Here is a 21,487-nt window from a genome sequence, read left to right on the forward strand (position 1 = left end):
GTTGAAAGCAAGGTTGCCACTGGCGAGGGATTAAAGCCAAGGAAGGGAGGAGCTCAAAGATTTTGGAGATTGGAAGGGATGAAGAGGACGCTAGTCCAGTTCAATTGCACTAGTCCATGGAGGGAATTGTACACATTTGGGAATATTTTATAACAAAGCATTCTTTACTGGAGGCCACATACTATGATCCATAATTGATACTTGTTGGATGGTGTCAGTGTATACCTCAGGTCCTTCCTTTCCTGAAGACACATATTAACAATGTAGTTTTCTCTTGTTTTATTTAAGAAAAATAATCATGCAAAAGGAGTTTTGATATGCCTGGGGCAAGTCACCATGCTCCAGAGACGGAGAACGTTAGGTCCTACCCACTCCACTATAGGGACCGAAGCGCACAATGACGCTGTGATGCTCCAGTGCACAGTAACAGGAGAGCACTGCAATGCCAGAGGTTGAGACAATTCACTCCCTTGATGGATGTAAAAGATCTATTCAAAGCGCAGTGAAATTATCTGGCCCATTCTTTGGAAAGTGAACCAAAATGTCACACACGTGTCCAGATGTCATCACAAATTAAGGCATTAAAAAAAATTATTGTAAGAGATAACCTTATTCATTGCTATTTTCCTGCCTACAGAACTATAATGAGTGCCTGCTAATGATATGAACATTCTAGCTTTTTAAAATTCACAGAGTTTGTAAACTGCTTCCGTGTGATGTCACACACGTGACCAGTCGTATTTTACCTCTGACCCTAAACAAACATTGTCAGCATAACATATTAAAATTTCACTTGATAAACCGAATAAAATATGAATCATTCATATGCAGTACAAAACAATATACCTTTAATGCTTTCAGAATTAGAAGAGATGTATTCCACAATTTTTCATCTTTTTGGTCCCACACGTGACTAAGATTGGGCCATCTCCAGTGTGCTGGGGAATGTGCAATTCCTAACCAAGTAATTTATTTAGTCCTTCATTTGACTTCTGTCGGCTGCGCACACATTAGTGTTGTGTTTCCTTGTGTTACAATAAAGGCTATCATTTATCTTTGGCAGGAAAGGCCTTTTGATGACCCCCGAGGTTGTGAAAGACGCTGCAGGAATTCAAGGCCTCTAAAGATATTCTCAGAATAAAATTATGTACCTTTAGAATGGAGATGAGGAGGAATTATTTTACTCAGAAGGTCATGAATCTGTGGAATTCATTGCCACAGGCAGCTGTGGAGGTCAAATCATTGGGTATTTTTAAAGCAGAGATTGACAGATTTCTTGATTAATAAGGGCATCAAAGGTTATGGGGAGAAAAGTGACAGGAGAATGGGGTTGAGAGGGAAAGATAGGTCCGCCATGATTGAATGGCAGAGTAGACTCGATGGGTTGAATGGCCCAATTCTGCTCCTATGACTTATTCAATTCAATTCAATTCAACTTTAATGTCATTGCACAAATACTGAGTATGGGTACAACGAAATGCAGTTTTGCGTCAGTCCGTAGTAGTGCAATATAGAAATTAAAAAAAAAAAAGAGGATACAGAATAATAAAAAATACAGAATAATTAAACAATGGGGACGGAGGGACCGGAGGAATCTATCGGCGGGACTCCGAGTTCAGCAATGCGACGGTATGATTGTAGAAGCTGTTCCTCATCCTACTGGTACGAGACCTGAGGCTCCTGTACCGCCTCCCTGATGGGAGGAGGGCAAACAGTCCATGGTTGGGGTGGGAGGGGTCTTTAATGATCTTCCCAGCTCGTTTATGGACTTGTATTACAACATATTGCTCATCTAAATAAAAAAGGAATCCTCATTTAACCTTCAACAATAGCATAGGGTTATGGGAAAGTACAAAGCCAAAGACCATCAATGCTACTACTCTATTTGATTTGTGGCAAACATCTAAAAACAAGCGAAACAAGCGGTCCTAGAACACTGCCACGAAGGATAATTCTGTAACTTTACATACCGTTGGGACATTCACGCCCTCCTCCCTTCCTTTCCTGAAGACACATATTAACACACAATGTCTCCCATGGGGCCTGCTCACTTCACTGACCTCATCTCCAAACCTGCAAGGTTCAGGTCAATCAAAAAATACAAAACTTTGTCTGACCTAAACTCCTTCTAAATTCAGAACAGAGATTGGAATTTAGCGGAAATTAACGTGGATAACTTCCCTTTTCCCAACCAATTTGCTAATTTTAACGTCATCTTACTTCGCCCACCTTTATCAGTGCACCACAATGCCTTGAAAATGATCCACTTATTCCAACTCTGCTTTCTGTCATTTAGCCATTCCTTCATCCCTGCTCATATAATACCTGCAAAGTCATGAACGTTTACCTTGTTTAGCAAACTCTTGCGTGGCACCTCATCAAATGGTTTTGGGAATTCCAAATGCAACGTATTTATCGGATCTCCTTTTTCAAATATCATATATCTTCGAAAAACAGTTGCTACTATTTCTTCAGAAACAAGGAACTGCAGATGTTGGTTTATACCAAGAATACAGACACAAAGTGTTCAACTTCCTTGCTCGATCACAAATGGATCCTAATTCTTGTAATGTATTTTTTTAATTTTAGAGATTTGGCGTGGAACCAGGCTCTTTGGCCCACCGAGTCCGTGCCGACCAACAATGACCCATACACTAGTTCTATCCGACACACTAGGGACAATTTACAGAAGCCAATTGACCTAGCCAATAAATCCTGCACATCTTTGGAGTGTGGGAGGAAACTGGAGCAACCTGAGAAAACCCTCACAGGGAGAACGTACCAACTCCATACAGACAGCACCTATAATCAGAATCAAACACGGGTCTCTGGCGCTGCAAGGCAGCAACTCTATCGCTGCGCCACAGTGCCACCACTCAATGGAACCTATTTTTGTTGAGAGTTACAGAATGTTTCTTCGAAATTCTGTCGCTGCTTATACACATCATAATTGATTTTCCCAGTCTGCTCAAGTCAATTCTGCCATCACAATAATTGTTTTTAATCGACGTTTACGATACGGATTCCAGGTATATGTTTCCGGCTCCCATCTGTGAAAATCTGCCTTGCTACGATCACTCTTCCCCAAGGGATCCATGACAACGAGATCTGTAATAAGTTCTGTCTTAGCTAAAAGTTTCCGTTTGGTTTAGTTTATTGTACAGTGAGGAACAGTGAAAAGCTTCTGTTGCGCGCTAACCAGTCAGCGGTAAATAGCCTGTTCCTGGGATAGCTCAACAACATAGCGTTCTAAAAAACTGCCTCAAGTATATTCTTATGAACCCATCCATAACATCACGTTTGTTTATTGGATTTGTCCGATTTCCAAGATTGAAGTTATCCACAATTATTGCCATTCATTTCATAAAGATTCCTACTATTTCTGTATTTAAGATCCTTTTGTTATTTTTCTTTCTCCACACAAGGGGCTGAGCTGAACAACTTCCTTGCAATTGTGCAACAATTCTGAACGACGCGCTCGACAAAAATAACACAGGAATTTGCAACAGATTGAATGTGAAAGGACTCGTTGTGAAGGGATGACAGTAGCCCTTTGAGAATGTAATATTCTTACAAGTTTTAGATGGAAACGAATCATTTTCAATATCATCAACACACCACAAAAGGCCAATCCTGTCCCATTTTTAGGCTGCGAAAGACTTACTTCCAGATGACCTCCAGGCTAAGTTTAATAGTTCCCAAGTCATTGATGTCCACAGCGACAGACTGGGGCAAGGCTGCAAACAAATCCTTTGTTTCACACGAGACGTTGCCAACGATGACGTGATTTGCCAGGCTTTTCAACTCTGTCACCTGCAAGAATGAACCAATCAATAATAGCTGTGATGCTAAAAAGTTAATCTAAAAACAATTCATCTGAAAAATTTTGCTCAATAACCTTCACGACAGTGCAATGAAAGGTTTGCAATTCAATGCATGAAGGACACCTATATTTTGGATGAGCCATTCCATGTTGTTTGCTGTGTCAGGAGGTGCAGCAAACCAATGGTACAGCAGACATCCAAATTAAAACCCATCCCTTAAATGTAACTATATTTAAATTCTCCACTTGATGTGGCAGGTCCTGAAATGTAGTCACTGGATTGTGATCCAATGTGGCTTGTTTGCTATGTAGAAACAAAGAACTGCAGCTGCAGGTTTATACCAAAGATAGGCACAAAGTGCAGAAGGACTGCAGGGAAAATGCTGGGAACTATGGGCCAGTGAGCTTAACATCTGCAGTTGGAAAGTTACTAGAGAGTATTCTGAGGGATAGGTTATACAGGCATTTGGACGGGCAAAGGCTGATTAGGGATAGTCAGCATGGTTTTGTATGTGGGAGGTCGTGCCTCACAAATCTGACTGAGTTTTTTGAAGACGTGACCAAAAAGGTCGATGAGGGCAGAACTGTAGATGTTGTATACATGGATTTCAGTAAGGCATTCAATATGGTAGGCTGCTTTGGAAGGTTAGATCGCACGGGATCAAGGAGAGATAGCTGAATGGATAGCAAATTGGCTTCATGGAAGGAAAGAGAGGGTGACGGTGGAACCCTGAGTGACCGAGAAGGTTGCTTCTCGGACTGAAGGCCTGTGACTAGTGGTGTGCCTCAGGGTTCGGTGCTGGGCCCGTTACTGTTTGTCATCTACATCAATGATTTGGATGAGAACATACAGGGCAAGATTAGCGAGTTTGCTGATGATACAAAAGTGTGTGGTTTTGCAGATGGTTGTGAAGGATTGCAGCAGGATCTGGATTGATTGGCCACCTGGGCTATTTAATGGTTGATGGAATTTAATACAGAGAAGTGTGAGGTGTTGCATTTTGGGAAGTCTGACAAGGGCAGGACCTACACAGTAAATGGCAGGCCTCTGGGTAGTGTTGTAGAGCAGAGGGATCTAGGGGTACAGGTGCATGGTTCCTTGAAGGTCGAGTCTCAGGTAGATAAGGTGGTCAAAAAAGCTTTTGGCACTTTGGCCTTCATCAGTCAGAGTATTGAGTATAGAAGTTGGGAGGTCATGTTGCAGTTGTATAAGATGTTGGTGATACCGCATTCAGAATATTGTGTTCAGTTCTGGGCACCAGGTTATAGGAAAGGTATTGTCAAGCTTGAAAGGGTTCAGCGAAGATTTATGAGGATGTTGCCAGGACTAGAGGGTGTGAGCTATAGGGAGGTTGAGTAGGCTGGGTCTCTATTCTTTGGAGCGCAGGAGGATAAGGGGTGATCTTATAGAAGTGCGTAAAATCATGAGAGGAATAGATCAGGTAAATGCACAGTCTCTTGCCCAGAGTAGGGGAATCGAGGAATAGAGGACATAGGTTCAAGGTGATTTGATAGGAATCTGAGGGGTAACATTTTCACACAAAGGGTAGTGGGTGTATGGAACAAACTACCAGAGGATGTAGTTGAGGCTGGGACGATCCCAACATTTAAGAAACAGTTAGGCAGATACATGGATAGGGCAGGTTTGGACTAGGCAGGTGGGACAAGTGTAGCTGGGACACGTTGGGCGGTGTGGGTAAGTTGGGCCGAAGGGCATGTTTCCACACTGTATCACTATGACACTATAAGTAATTCAATGGGCAGGAAGCATCTCTGGAGAGAAAGGATAGGTGAGGTTTCGGGTCGGGATCCTTCTTTAGACACGACTGGAGAGTGGTCCTGACCCAAAACATCACCTATCCCAGAGATGTTGTCTGACCCACTGAGTTACTCCACCACTTTGTGTCTGTTGTCTACTAGTTTGAGAATGCTATGTTACCAGTCCCTGCGTTACCTTCTCTCTCTGCTCCACATGCAGACCATATGAATTGCATTTGCAGATCTGGGATGAGACCAAATGATTTGGTTTGAGGCATGAAGAAAATTGTGCGAGGGTTTGTGCAAGGGGGGAGGCAAGCAGAGAACCAAATGCAGCTGTCTGGGTAGCAGACTCTGCCGTACAGTCTGTGCCCGAGGCTATGGAAAGGCTCACTCTCTTATATGGAAAACATGAAGCAGGAGGAGGTTATTGGAAGAAAGAAAGGAGAAATGTTATCTTCCAATTCTGTTTACATTTCAGCTTAAAAGGATTTTATTTTCATTGCAACCAACATTGAAAGGTCACAGACTCGCGTTCTGGCTGCAGGTTTTAGTTTGAGTCTGGCAGTCGACAGCAATGAGTTTGCAGAGTCATTTTTTCCACTGGAGAATGTGGGCGAGTTCATCATTACAGGCCGATCCTTCTTCTGGAGATCTTCCCTCAGTAAACAGGAACATAGCCAGTAAACAAAGCCATGTTGGGTAGGCTCCATGCATCAGAGAGCAGGGAACTTTGCCCATCTCTCACTCTCCGAGGGACGCAGGCTGGGAAATCAGTGTTGTTGCTCAGAAGTGGCCTAGCCGCTTACCTTGATTGAGAGGAACTCCGTAACCAGAGGCTGGAGGACCATCTCCTCACTGTCCCATACTTGCTTCCCATTAGCTTCAATGCGACCTTTCAACTTCCACCTCTGGCGGCCGTATTTCATAAATATCTGGAACCAAATGTTGGAATGTTTTAAAACATGCTGAAAGGGTTTTCATTCCTTAGTTTCGCAAAACATAGAACAGTACAGCCCTTCGTCCCACAATGTCACATCATGCCTAGACCAATTCTTATCTGCCAGAAGATAACCCATATTACAACATTCACAGCATATCCATCTGCCTATCCAAAAATGTCATAAATGCCACTATTGTATCTGCCTCAACGGCCTCCCCCAGCAGCACGTTCCACACACGCACCACCCTCTGTAAACAAATGTTACCCTGCACATCTCCTTTAAACTTTGCCCCTCTCACCTTAAAGCTATGGACTCACTCGTATTTGATTTTTCCATCCTGGGAATAAGGTTTGACTGAATATCATATCTATGCCTCGCATAATATTCTATATTTCTATCAGGTCTCCCCACAACCTCTGATGTTCTAGAGGAAACAAACTAAGTCTGTCAACCTTTCCCTGTAGCTAATACCCCCTAATCTGGGTAACATTCTGGTAAACAACCTTTGCAGCTTTTCCAAAGCCTCCACATCCTTCCTCTAATCCGGCAACCAGAACTGTACATAATAATACTCCAATGTCGTATAAAGCTGCATCGTGAATTCCTGACACTTTAACTGCGCTATAAAATACACCTGGTGTAGGCAACTGGTGGGAGAATCGTGTGAGAGAATTGGTTGCGGGGAAATATGCAGGGAAAGGGCCTGACGTTCTGACAGCCAGCATAAATTTAATGGGTTTTTACAGCTGTAAAAATATGAGAGATACGTGATATTCAAGTATCTCCCACAGAGGCTGCCCGACCTGCTGGGTGTTATTTCAGATTTACAGCATCAACAGCACTTCACGCATCTTGAAATGTTTTCTCACCTCGTACTGATCTCCGGGACAGAGGCGTGCAAAGCCTGCAAGTCCTGAAAACAAGACAAGAACGTCAGTCATAGAAAAACATTGAGCAATTGAATACCAACTCCACACAGCAAAAGCTATAACTTTTGTCACAACATTCACAGCCAGCAAAAGCATCACTAAATCAAAAGGTTAACTGCTGCAGGTATTAAGATACAGCGTGGAAACAGGTCCTTCGGCCTATTGCGCCATGCCGACCAGCGATCTCCCCGTACATTAACACTATCTACACACTCAGGACAATTCATAATTTACAGAAGCCAATTAACCTACCAACCTGTACGTCTTGGGAGTGTGGGATGAAACCAGAGCACCCGGAGAAAACCCATGTGGTTACAGGGAGAACGAACAAACTCCGTACAGACAACACCAGTAGTCAGAATCGAACCCGGGTTTCTGGCGCTGTAAGGCAGCAACTCTACGGGTGTGCCACTGTGCTGCCCTCAAGAGAACTTCTTCAGAGAGGGTAAACCTTGAGAAGATTTTGCAATGGAGCAGTGAAAAGTAGAAGCAAGAAACTACAGATGCTGGGTTACAAGAAAAGACACAAAGTGCTGGTGAAACTCAGCGGGTCAGGTAGCATCTCTGGAGAACATGGACAGGTGACGTTCCAGAACAGGACCCTGCCTCAGACTGATTGTAGGGGTACAAGTTAGAAATATCAAAAGTAAGGAGATCTTAATACAGGGTGAGAAAAATATAGGATATTAAAATCTACCTGATGGTGGAATCTGGTGAAGTTCCTTCTATTAAAGTTCTGTTTGTGAGCAGTCATAAAAGGATTTCAGTCTTGTTTTTAATTTAAAAAATATACCAAGTCCTGCAAGATTTTGCAAATGTAAATAAGATGCAATGCTTTGATTCAAAGACAAGAGTGTGGTCAAGGCAGAATTTAAATGTTTTGAGGATCTGAGCGATGGCAGGGCAAGCAAGGAGGAACTAGTAGATGTTTAGAGCTGAGAAAAGCACAAATATAAGCTACAGTGGCAGGCAGCCTGAGACAGGGCCAATGATAAGTTATCCCACAATGATAATGGATAGGATTTTTTTTTTAAATTGCATATGCTGGAGATATGAAATATAAAGATAAAATTCTAGAAAAACTCAGCAGATGGTCATCAATCTGGAACGTGAACTGTTCCTCTTTCCACAGATGCTGCCTGGTCAGCTGAGTTGCCCCAGCATTTTCTGTTTTTAGTTTTGAAAATAGGCAGTGCTTGTGGCAGAGACAATGTGGTGTTGGGAATGATATGAATGGAGATGATGTTTGGAATACAAAGTGCCGAGCTCATATGTGGGGCAGAAGTTTAGACTTTATGGTGGGGGAAGTGACAATACTGGCTAATATTTAATACTGAGGAAATCACGGCTAATTTGAGATTGGCAGCCAAGCAGCCTGATAGCACAAGAGATGGTCAAGGTATATAAAGTCATCAGCATGCAAGTGAGAATATCATTGTTCTGTGTTGGTACATTTCAACAATTAAATGCTCTTGGCTCGCAAAGTGGAATTTCTAGCCTAGAGTGAATTCAAGCAAGCAGATGTGGAATAGGCAGCGGTTTGCATGCCACCGATGGGTAAAAACCTTGGTGGATGAATTCAAAGCCGGATTGCACGAATGATGGCCACAGATATGGAAGCTATATGGTCAAGAACGGCGATTCGAGGTTAAGCATTGGTAGATAGGATGAGGGTTTTGCTTTCTTGTGGAGATGTACAAAATCATGAGAGGAATAGATCAGTTAAACGCACAGAGACTTTTGCCCAGAACAGAGGAATCAAGAACCATAGGACATTGATTTAAGATGAGGGGGGGGGGGGGGGGAACGATTTAATGGGAACCTGACGGGTAACTTTATTTTACACAAAGGGTGGTGGGTGTGTGGAACGAGCTGCCAGAGGAGGTAGTTGAGGCAGGGACTATCGCAACACATAAGAAACATTCGGACAGGTACAGATTTAAAGGGATATGGGCCAAAAGGAGGCAGGTGAGGCTAGTCTAGATGGGGCATGTTGGTCAACGTGGGCAAGTTGGGCCGAAGGGCCTGTTTCCACGCAGTATGACTCTCTGAATATGCAAAGGATGATGTACAACAGAATGTAAATAGCATCTCAGGGGCAAAAACCATTTATAACGGTTGGCATCGTATCCATGATAAAATATGGTGTGGCAGTTGTTATAGGTCAAGGAAACTAGAATGAACTCTCAACAAACATTCCACCTCCACTCAAAATAAAATCAGCCATTTCAAAATACTCGTATATAGGAATATGAGATAGCTATTTAAGATCTTCAGGTCTGTTTTCTCTTTAAAGAAATGAAATTCGATCAATGACCAAGCTCCTTATCTCCAAATACTTTATACTCGAGACATAATTTATTAAGCTCAGTGATAAAATGAATCTGCCTGACATCATGTGTTCTTTATTAATGCAGCCTCCAAATTCTCAGCACCCTCTGCAACCTTCTCTCCTGGCTGTTCCAATTCCAATTTTTATGCCTCACTTGTAAGTCTCAGATTCCCTTACATGTGAAAATAGATGTGGACGAATGAACTGCAGGTGCTGGTTTAAATCGAAGATAGACACAAAATGCTGGAGTAACTCAACGGGTCAGGCAGCATCTCTGGAGAGAAGGAATGGGAATAGATGCTCAATATCTACTCTAGATCCCCGTAAAATCATCAAAACTGCTTTTAATACGTTGTTTAACTCTGAAAGTTCTAGGGAGTGCAAAACTAGTTTGTGCAATTCTAATTGTACACTCGAGTTCAGATACAATTCTGATAAATCCACCCAACACCATCATAGTCAACACATCTTGAGATACAAGGCCTGTAATGTCAAAATGTGAGATCTAATGGAAACAAACACATTTACCTAAAAGGTTAAATACAAGGTCTTTGCCTTGGTAAATTTACAAATAAATAAAAATGAGGGCTATCAATGGACAACCTGGGTCCCACTTTTATGTCCATATCAATAATTCCCAAGAACATCTTGACTAGATGGTGCCTACCTTTCCTGAGAAAATGTAACAAAAAAAAAAATCAAAGTACACAATCTGGGTTGATGAAATAAAAAATGTGGCTAAATACCGACCACGAAACTAATCAAAACCAATCCAGGGACTACATTGTTTGATGGTCTACACCAGATGTATCCCTTCCTCTGGCTTCACAACTCACACTTTTTCCTATCCTTCTCACATGTTTTGTCTTTTCATCTCCGGTGTTTGTCCAACCATCTGCCTATCAACCCCCCCCCCATCCACCTGTATCCGCCTATGACCTGCCAGGCTTTGTCCTGCCCCTCCTCCTCCTTCCCAGTTTTCTCCCTCTGATCACAATCAGTCTGAAGAAGGGTCCCAACCCGAATCGTCACCTATCAATGTTCTCCAGAGATGCTGCCTGACCCACTGAGTAACTCCGGCTCTGTGTCTTGTTGCGAGAGTGATATATACAATGTTCCCCAACTGTTGCAATGCCAGCCGGTTTTATTTTCCTGAGAGACTGTTCAATATTAATAACTAGATAGTCGTATTCAAAAAGCATAGAAATGTGACCATAGAATAATGAGACATAACTGCTAGTCTAAATACTTGTACTTTATCTCCATTGTGAGTTCAGTAGCTGCCAATTCTCCATACGGTAGATTCTGAAGTTACAGGCAATTAAAAACTCAATTACTGATGGGAGTCGCAAATATTTTCCTCGGTCCAATTCTTTGTGGTAACACCCACGACGGAAGTTTTGATATGTGCAGCCTTTTATAAGATTATTCAAGCACAACATAAACTAATTATGAGCAGAAATGCACAGACAGACATTCTTAAAGACACTCTTCTTGGAAATTCAATTTCTTTCTCAAAACACATTTAATGTAGTACAAACAAGCTATCTGTGGGCTGAGCAGGGTTTGCTGATGAATATCTGAACACAGAACGGAGAGAATAGGACTTTAATTAGCTGAGGAGTGGAGTACAACATCAATAAGCTATGACAAGAGCAGTGAGACGTATTATTAATTGATTGCTTGTAAATGTAGCCAATATGATTTAAAGACTGATTTCCACTTACTTAAATACTTCATTAATGCGGTGGTCACTAAACCATCCCCACAGGAAAAATTGAAAAAGAACTGAAATCCTTTTATGACTGGAGTGATTGCTGGTCGGCACGGACTCGGTGGGTCGAAGGGCCTGTTTCCGCACTGTATCTCTAAAGTCTAAAGAACTTTGGTTAGAATAATGCAGTCCATGTGGTTTGCATTGGCAGAATATCTAATCAAGAGATTTTGTTGAATGCAAAATAGATAAATGTTGTCCTGTCAGAAGGGGGTTTATTAAATCACCACAATACTCTTCCTCTGCAGTCTTCCCGTCTCTCTCATGTAACATCTCTAATTACCAACCACCTAATAATGTATTGCACTCCTGTCGCTTTTGCATGGCCAGAACCACTGTTGACATTGGAAGCACAAGAAACAGCAGAAGCTGGCATCTTCAGCAAAAAACAAATGGCTGGAGGATTCAGTGGGTTAGGCAGCATTTGTGGCGGCGTTTCGGGTCGGGACCCTTTTTCAGACTGATGGGGTGGGGGATGGGAGAAATCTGGAAAAGGGGTAGGGGTGGGGCAAAGTCTGGCATGTGATATATGGATACGGAGTGGGGGGGTTGGAGTAAGTGACAAGGGCTAGAGACATAAAGATGACAAAAAGGTAGCATATAAGAGTGAAATGTAGGGAGAGAGGAATATGGGTGGAATGGGACAGGGGAAAGGAAAGCAAGGGGATAAAAGGGAAATATGGGATTTGGGGATGGCAGAAAGAAGAGGAGCAAGGTGGAACATCTGTGCATACCGGGGTGGGGGTGCGGGCAACAGAAACAAGAGGTGGTGGTTTTGGGGTGAGAGAATTACTTGACATTGGAAAGGTCAACTTTCATATTGTTGGGTTTTAAGCTGCCCAAGTGCAAAATGGGCTGCTGTTTTTGCAGTTTGCAGTGGTCTCATTCTGGCAATGGAGGTCAAGCACAGAAAGTTCATTCTGGGGATGGGAAGGAGGGTTATAAATGGTTAGCAGTCGGGAGATCCAGCAGGCCTTGGCACAAGTGTGTGACGATACGGTGCAACATTCACTCCCACAGCGTCTGCACAATCAGCAGCTTCCAAACAAATCTGTGAAGGGATCTCACACAAAAGCGAAGAAGCCATGAAATCACAACAGGATCTCTTTGCTGTATCGAGAGCGACACATTGTCGCAGCTGGTAGAGCCACCGCCTTATAGCACCAGAGACCCAGGTTCGATCCTGACTTCAGGTGACGTCTGTGCAGAGTTTGCTCAATCTCCCTGTGATCACATAGGTTTCCTCCAGTTTCCTCCCACACATCCTGAAGATGTGCAGGTTTGTAGATTCATTGGCCTCTAAAATTGCCCCAAGTGTGGAGGGAGTGGATACGAAAGCAGGACAACACAGAACTAGTGATCGATTGTTGGCAACGGTTACTGAAGAGCCCGTTTCTCTAAACTAAATTTGCAATCTGTCTGCCAATTGCGCTTCAATATTGCGAAGTGTTTCACTTAGTGCAAAAGTTGGTTACGCTTTTAATTTTGCTTTTAACCAATTAGTTGGTGAAGATGTGGACATTCCAAACAAGGCTGGCCTTGTCCACTTCTAACATTCCCTGAATTGTGGAGGCAATTATACATCAACTCCATTGCCGGGTCTAGACCAGACCAGCTGAGCACAGCATACTTGCCGAGTCTAGACCAGACCAGCTGAGCACAGCAGATTTCTGTCCCCAAGGGCCGTGAAGTGGATTAATTTTTAATAACTCAATAGTTTCATTGCCACCGTTATTGATACTAGCTTTCAATTCCAAATTTAATTTAATTATTGGAATTTAAGTTCCTCTTATGCTTCCGTGGGATTCGATGTGTTAATGTTCCCGATACCAGCCCAGTAACAGCAGTTAAAAACAACATGGGGATAGTAACTACTGTGTTAAGGCATTCGAGATTAGCTGTCGGCATCCTTTTTAAATACAGGGCAGCTTTATCCTGGGACTGCACATCTGCCTGACACTCGTTATGTCTGAAGATTCCTGTCCCGAAACGTCGCCTGTCCGTTTTCTCCAGAGATGATGCCTGACCTGCTGAGTTACTCCAGTATTTTGGGTCTATGTTGATTATGTCTTCTACAGTCCAAATGGTATTGATGTAAATCTCACAATATTTCTCCTGCTTCAGCGAACATTGCAGATGTGATTTACACCCCTGCGATGCAGGAAGGGCAAAATAGTAGACAAACAATATCCTGCATCGCTAATGATCTCAGACTCCTAATTATGGGTTAAGTTACTGCCTTTGGCCCAGGGAGGTGCATGTTTAGAAAAAAATATTTTTGCAAAAATCATTCACTGCTGAACTTAATGACATAAACATGAGGTTGGGCTTCAAGGCTCCTGCTGTGTCAGTCTCCTCGCTAACACAGCCTCTGTGTACCACGTCACTACTGATCCATAGCAGATGTTTCCTTCACATAACCACATAAACCCGCACCCCCCAAAACAAAGATGTTCTCTTATCCTAGACAAACTTTCTCAAAGGCTTGCTACCATGTTTTAACTTTAAAAAAAAAGAATAAATGTAACAAAAGTAAATTACAATCCACAGACAACAAGAACCAAACTCAGTGATGGCACAAAAACACAACTGTCCAGGAAAAGACAATTCAGACACTAAGTTGTCTGAAGGGGGAGTCTGAAGAAGGGTCTCGACCCAAAATGTCCATGTCCTGTCCATGTTCTCAGACTTGCTGAGTTTCTCCAGCACTTTGTGTCCTTTTGTGTATGAACCAGCATCTGTAGTTCTTTGTTTACCCATTCAGCAATAACTTGATTGTAAAATCTCTGCCCCCCCCCCACCCACAACCCCCGTGCATAATTTAATTGCCCACATTTGGTGACCATATTTGCCCCTGCTGAGGCTGTTAGTCTCCACACTCCTCCCTCCCTCCCACCACTTCTTTAAGGTGCTCATTAAAGCATCAGTCCGACTGTCTCCCTTGTAGGACCAGCTATCTCACGTTTTGGTTTCATTTCTGTACTATGAAGGATCTTGAGATATTTTAGCTGTTTCGTGCACTGCAGACTGGAAGCAGTCGGTGTTGAAGAACCCACATTTTCTTAGTATTTCAGAAGCAGTGACTGATTGTCAGTTGGTTGAACAAACCGATCCATTGTAAAACAAATAGGCAGAGCAAGGCCACACACAAACTGGAAGAACAGCGCTGCATATTCTGTTTGGATAGCCTACGACCCAATGGCATGAACTTTGAATTCACCAATTTCAAGTAACAGCAGCCTTGCCCAACTTTCATCCCCGTTCCCTCCCTCCTGCACCAGTGCACACACAGCTCTCCCACCATCCTAGTCACTCCACTCCTTTCCCCTCCTCTGTATTCTCATCTCCCATCCCCGAGTCCCGTATTTCACATTTATTCCCTCTTTCCCCTCCCGTCCCATTTCACCAATATCCCTCCCTCTAGATAGGGATATCTAGATTTACTATTTCAATCATCCCCTTTCTTCAGTTTAGTTTAGTTTAGAGACACAGCACAGAAACAGGCCCTTCAGCTCACCGAGTCCGCACCGACCAGCGACATTAGCACTATCCTACACACACTAGGGACAATTTACACTTATACCAGGCCAATTAACCTACAAACCTGCACGTCTTTGTAGTGCGGGAGGAAACCGAAGATCTCGGAGAAGACCCACGCAGGTCACGGGGGGAACGTACAAACTCCGTACAGACAGCACCCATAGACAGGATCGAACCCGGGTCTCCGGCGCTGCAAGAGCTGTAAGGCAGCAACTCCCCATTTGACTCCATTATCTGACTCCATTTTGTCTCCCTTTCACCTCCAGCCTTTGTCACTTACTCCACCCATCTGCCAATCACCCCCTCCTCTCAGCTCTATCCACCTATCACTTGCCTGACCTGGTCCCACCTCCAGCTCTCTCTCCCTCCTAGTCCATCTGTCTGAAGAAGGATCCCAACCAGAATCCACTTCGCCAGATGCTGCCTGACCCACGTTTGCGGATGATACAAATGTATTTTGTTCAGGGAATTATATAAAAGACCTATTGAAAACAGCAGAAAGAGAATTGATAGTGCTAAAAAAAATGGTTTGATGTTAATAAATTATCCCTAAATGAAAATAAAACAAATTTATGGTGTTTGGTGGTGACAGGGTTAATTGTGAATTTAAATGGAGTTGAAATTGAAAGAGTATATCAAACAAAATTCCTGGGAGTGATTATAGATCATAAACTTTGTTGGAAGTCACATATTGAATACATCAAACGGAAATTATCTAAATCCATTGCTATTCTTTACAAAACAAAGGATCTGTTGAATAAGAAGTGTTTGTATATATTGTATTGCTCGCATATAATGCCATACATGTCATATTGTGTTGAAGTTTGGGGAAATGTATATAAAACAAATATAGACCCTATAATTAAACTCCAGAAAAGAGCTATTAGTATAATACATAAAACTTCTTACCGTGAAACTACAAATCCATTATTCATAAAGTCCGGTACCTTAAAATTTTTGGATATTGTGCATGTAAAGACATTAGAAATACTTTTCCGAGTTAGGAATAAAACAATTTTAAATTAAGAGAAGGATATTATGATTTAAGAGGGTTGTGTATTTTTGAAACACGTAAAGTGAGAACCAATGTAAAATATAGATGTGTCTCAGTTTTGGGAGTCAAATTATGGAACGGGCTTAGTGATGAGTTGACATTTTGTAGCTCTGTCGAGTTTCAAAAAAGCCTTAAAATGTAAAATAATTAAGGATTATAATGTAAAATGATTAAAATGTAAAATAAGTAAAGATTACAATTTGGAGACATTTTTTTTCCTTTCCTTTGGAATGCTGATATTCTGGGTTATCTTATCTTATGGATTGTATAGGATAGGTAAAAAATAAGCTTTGTGGCTTCAGCCTATTCCTTTTTCGGTCATTGATTATGTGAACGTCGTGTGAAATGGATACAGTGTTGGTTCATATTCACACAGATTGTAAAGTTCTGTTCTTTTTAATGTATGACCGAAATAAACTATTCATATTAATTTATATGGCACCCAAAACATCCCAAGATACTTGAGTTGTTGCCTTACAGCACAAGAGACCGGGGTTCAATCCTGACTATGGGTGCTGTCTGCACGGAATTTGTATGTTCTCCCCGTGACCTACCTGGGTTTTCTCTGGGTGTGTGCAGGACAGTGTTAGTGTATGGGAATTGCTGGTCGGAGCAGACTCGGTGGGCTGATGGGCCTGTTTCCGCGCTGTATCTCCAAACTAAACTAAACGACTGGATCAAACCCAGCACCCAACCTTATCATCCACTCCTGAAAAACTCCAAGGTATTTCACAGGAGTTTCATCAAACAAAATAAATTTGGTACTGAGCCAAATAAGATTTCTGGATAGATGATTAAAGGCTTGGAACATTGTGCATGAACAGAGAGAAATGCAGTTGGGGAGATTTTGAGAGAGGACTTCGGAGTCGAGGCTCAGGTTGCTAACGGCAGTGCCACCAGTAGCAGTAATTAAAATCTGGGATGTTTAGGAGACCAGAACGAACATGTACAGACATCACAATGAGTTCTAGTGCTCAAAGAGATTACACACAGGCGCCTTGAACTGTAAAATCATACTGTTGTTTACTAGGGAGCCAATATAATCATCAAGCACTGGGTAAATAGGAATTAGTGAGAGGTAGAGTTTTCAATGACATCAGAGAGTATGAGAGAAACCAGGATAAGGAGTTTATTGCGAAAGCCTAGACGAGAGGTAACAATGAACTTTGGTCTTTGACCTTCCCAATAGTTCAACGGAGGAAATGTTTCTCACCCAGTCCGGGTAGCTGAAGAAAGAGTCGGACAATTCATACATCATTCTGTATTCAACAGAGCTCATAAGCGAGCAAACGACGTGGTGTTGGGATCACTGCATGGCGTTCAATCCAGTCCTGGTATCGCCCACATTTAACCAGGGCTTTGGCCTCTTCTGTCACATTTAACTCCACCCCAGCCCCCCCACAGCCCCTTGATTATAACCATTGCTGATACAAATGTGAAAGAGCGATTACAGTAAATCCAGGAAATCAGGATTTTCAGTTTAAGTTGGAAAGACTGCAGAGAAGATTTACGTGGATGTTGCCAGGACTCGAGGGCCTGAGCTGCAGGGAGAGGTTGAGCAGGCTGGGACTTTATTCCAGGAGGATGAGGGGTGATCTTACAGAGGTATATAAGATCACAAGAGGAATTGATAGGATAGATGCACAGTCTTTTACCCAGAGTAGGGGAATCAAGAACCAAAGGACATAAGTTTAAGGTGAGGGGGGGATTTAATAGGAACCCAAGTGACAGCTTTTTTTTTTTACACAGAGAGCTTCCAGAGGAGATAGTTGAGGCAGATTCAATCACAACTTAAAAAAAACACATTTGGATAGGTACATGGATAGGATAGGTTTAGAAGGATGTGGGCCAAACGCAGGCAGGTGGGACCTGTTGGTTGGTGTTGGCAAGTTAGGCCAAAGGGCCCGTTTCCACGCTGTATGACTCTAAAATGTAAAATCATCCTCACATCTACACAACAGCAAACGTGTATGCAATCTTACTGAAGTGTTCCTCTTTAGATTTTCTTTGTAAACAATGAAGTTTTTGATGTACAGAGCAAGGTTGCTCACTGCAGCTCTCTCTCCTGACGCAAGCTTCCCTTCTCTTCACATCCCTTCTGAATGTGTCAGCCACACAGCAATAAAAGAAACCGACTGTCTGCATTATTCATTTTATACGATAATCCTTAATTACTGACGTTTTCTAACCACAGCTCGAGATTATAATGCAGTTTTTTCCCCGTTGCCTGGCAACCCTGAGGCAGCATGGTGGTGCTGATTCCATTCTGACGTTGTACAAAGTGTCTTGATGAGGTCATCTACCTCCTCCACTCTATTCATCAGCAGGAGCTGTAATAGCAGGTGGCTACCGCCTGGACTGGGGATCATGACAGAAGCCTCGTGCACTCTGTGACGCGTCGGACGACAATTCTGTCAACGTTGGACGACGACAGAAGCCAACAGCGAGCTACATCGTCTGACACACGAGCGAACGAACCGCCTGGACTAAGAATCACCGAGCAGTCAATTTGTTTAGTTTTGAGTTTAAAGATTTAGTTTAGAGATACTGTTTAGAGATAGTGGTAGAGTTGCTGCCTTACACCGCCAGAGACCTGGGTTCCATCCTGACTGCAGACAGCACCCGACCAGCCTCCCTTCCATTGACTCCAGGTACACTTCAGGCTGCCTCGGCAAGGCCAGCAGCATAATCATGGACAGGTCATACCCCGGTCACTCCCTCGTTTCCCCTCTCCCATCAGGTAAGTAGTACAGAAGTGTGATTCAGAGACAGTTTCTTCCCAGATGTTATCAGGCAACTGAACCATCCTACCAATAACTAGAGAACGGTCCGGAGCTACTATCTACCTCATTGAAGGCCCTCGAACAATCTTTGATCGGACTTTACTGGACTTTAACTTGCACTGAACTTGTATCTGTACACTGTGGACGGCTCAAATGTAATATCATGTATAGACTTTCCACTGACTGGTTGGCACACAACAAAAAACTTTTCACTGTACCTCGGTACACGTGACAATAAACAAAACAAATCTTCTGCCACATGTAAGCAGCCAGGATGAATTGAGCACGGCAATCCCACATTCACTACGAGACCGTCTGATTTACATCTCAATGATCAGGACTAGAACTAGAGGTCACAGCCTCAGAATTAAAGGGCGTTCTTTTGGAAAGGAGATGAGGAGGGATTTCTTCAGTCAGAGGGTGGTGAATCTGTGGAATTCTTCGCCACAGAAGGCTGTGGAGGCCAAGTCAGTGGATATATTTAAGGCAGAGATAGATAGATTAATGATTAGTACGGGTGTCAGAGGTTATGAGGGAGAGATAGAATGTGGTTATGAGGGAGATATAGATCAGCTATGAATGAATGGCAGAGTAAACTTGATGAGCCGAATGGCCTCATTCTGTTCCTATCACTTATGATCAGGTGTCCCGCATATACACCTGGGAAGGAACGGACAATTTTAAATGAACATTTCCGAGCAGGTACGTTTTTACTGTACTCGAAGATGACTGAAAATAAGCACCTTCGGGTCACTGAAGATTATGTACACCAATCGGTGAAGAAACGTAAGTAAGGCCAAATGAATTTGCACAAAACAGAAGGCCAGATTCAAAGCACAATGACTGCACTTTTGCACAGGAAGGAAGGTGTGAAAGGGAGTAAAATAAACAGGAAATTATTTGTTGCTTCTCCAAACCCTTTTGGCAAGGACTGGCAGACAGCATTCAATTAGCGACCTGCTTTGCTCAGTGAGATGCTGGCGTGTTGCTCTGCCGGCTGTGGTCAGCACTGCTGCTGCTTGCCATATAAGCCACCGATCCTTCTCTCCACTGCTGCTCTTTGCACAAATACAAAGCCCTCATTCAGTGTCGCATTCTCAGCCCCGGTCCAAACTGATATTGTTCAGTAAAGTCAAATCCGGGACACCATGCATCCGACTGTGGATGAGACAGAGACCTCCTGTACACTTACGTCAGCAACAGAGTAATCATTCCCAGGACACAATAAGAGCTGCATTACAATGAACTGCTATTAGTTCATAATCCTGCATTCAGTGCTGTAATTACTAATCACTTGAAGTGGATCAGAACCAAGCGAGAGTAAATACATTCTCTGCACAAGCAGATAGTCCATTACGTAAATTACATGAATTTAGAAACATTTACACTGTAACCTGCCTCATCATTATCTCATCTAGCTATTACATATGACACAGCCTGAAAGCATAACGCAGACACTCCTGTACGGCTGTGTCAAATGTAGCAGTTAGATGAGACAATGATCGCACAACATAATGGCATATTCTTACAGAGGACAAGAGGTGTACAAAGGCAAGGAGTTATCAACACAGCAGATCGACATAAAGCAGATAGGCATCTTTTAAAAAAATGCAATCAGTTTTTGTCAGAACGTTACCCACCTTTCATTTTGACATGGAATTCTCCTAATTGGTTTTCCAAGTCGCTCTCCATCGTACACATACTCTGAATGAAAGAAAAAAATCTTTAGGACCATGCTGCACATGTTTATTTTTGAAGACAAAGCAGAGATAATACTTAAGATATCATAACGCTGAAGGAGAATAGTTATAGAAACAAAGACCATTCCAGCTGCTTTGATTCATGCGGGTGTCAGAGGTTATGGAGAGAAGGCATGAGACTTGGGTTAGGATGGAGAGATAGATCAGCCATGATTGGATGGCGGAGTAGACTTGATGGGCTGAATGGCCCCATTCTGCTCCTATCACTTATGACCTTGTGCATGGCGAGGTTCACTACACGTGATGACTCTTGTTCAGTCATTCAGCACTCTGGTTCACATCAGTTAAGCACATATACAGTGAAGTTCTCTGTGGGAAAGTGCAGTTTGGCCGCACTTATCCCAACCTAATCATTCTTCCCAACCATAGAGGCCAGAGTGAGTGGGCGCCTGATGACAGACACTAGTTTATTGAGCAGATTGCTTAGAATAATAGAGACATGGGATGTTTCTGTCATCCCTCACCATCAATGCAGTGCTGTGGACAGAGATAAGGCCAGGCTCCAGAATACAATGACACCAGCCTCCGCCCTGTGCCAAGACTCTCGAACTCAGAGACACTTTGCACTCTAGTGAGGTGCAGACATAATCAAGCTGATAATCGGACAGTGGAGAGCATTGTACTATTAAAGCCGGAGTCTTTCTGGCAGCAAGCTCAACTCTGGCGACCAGTTAAGGGAGGGATTGTGAGACCAGGCACTACACTGAAAGAGAGAGCAGCTGAGATCTCCCAATGACCTGGCCTAAATGAATAACTAAACATTTCATTAGTTTTAAGTGATTTGCTGTAA

The 21,487-nt window shown here is 42.9% G+C and overlaps 1 protein-coding gene across 4 annotated transcripts in view; it reads right to left on the minus strand.

Annotated features, from left to right (window-relative positions):
• The window catches only part of ripor1 (RHO family interacting cell polarization regulator 1), a 281,458-nt gene that overhangs the window by 32,415 nt on the left and 227,556 nt on the right, over positions 1-21,487 (minus strand). For all 4 annotated transcript variants that reach the window (XM_033036276.1, XM_033036274.1, XM_033036278.1 and 1 more), the window contains exons 8-11: positions 20,578-20,641; positions 7,395-7,438; positions 6,391-6,516; positions 3,665-3,813 (exon numbers count right to left, since the gene is read on the minus strand). In XM_033036276.1, coding sequence (XP_032892167.1) covers positions 3,665-3,813; positions 6,391-6,516; positions 7,395-7,438; positions 20,578-20,641 — 383 coding nt within the window. The remainder of the gene's footprint in view (positions 1-3,664; positions 3,814-6,390; positions 6,517-7,394; positions 7,439-20,577; positions 20,642-21,487) is intronic.

The sequence above is a fragment of the Amblyraja radiata genome, chromosome 17, assembly GCF_010909765.2.
Source record: "Amblyraja radiata isolate CabotCenter1 chromosome 17, sAmbRad1.1.pri, whole genome shotgun sequence".
Classification (NCBI taxonomy): domain Eukaryota; kingdom Metazoa; phylum Chordata; class Chondrichthyes; order Rajiformes; family Rajidae; genus Amblyraja; species Amblyraja radiata.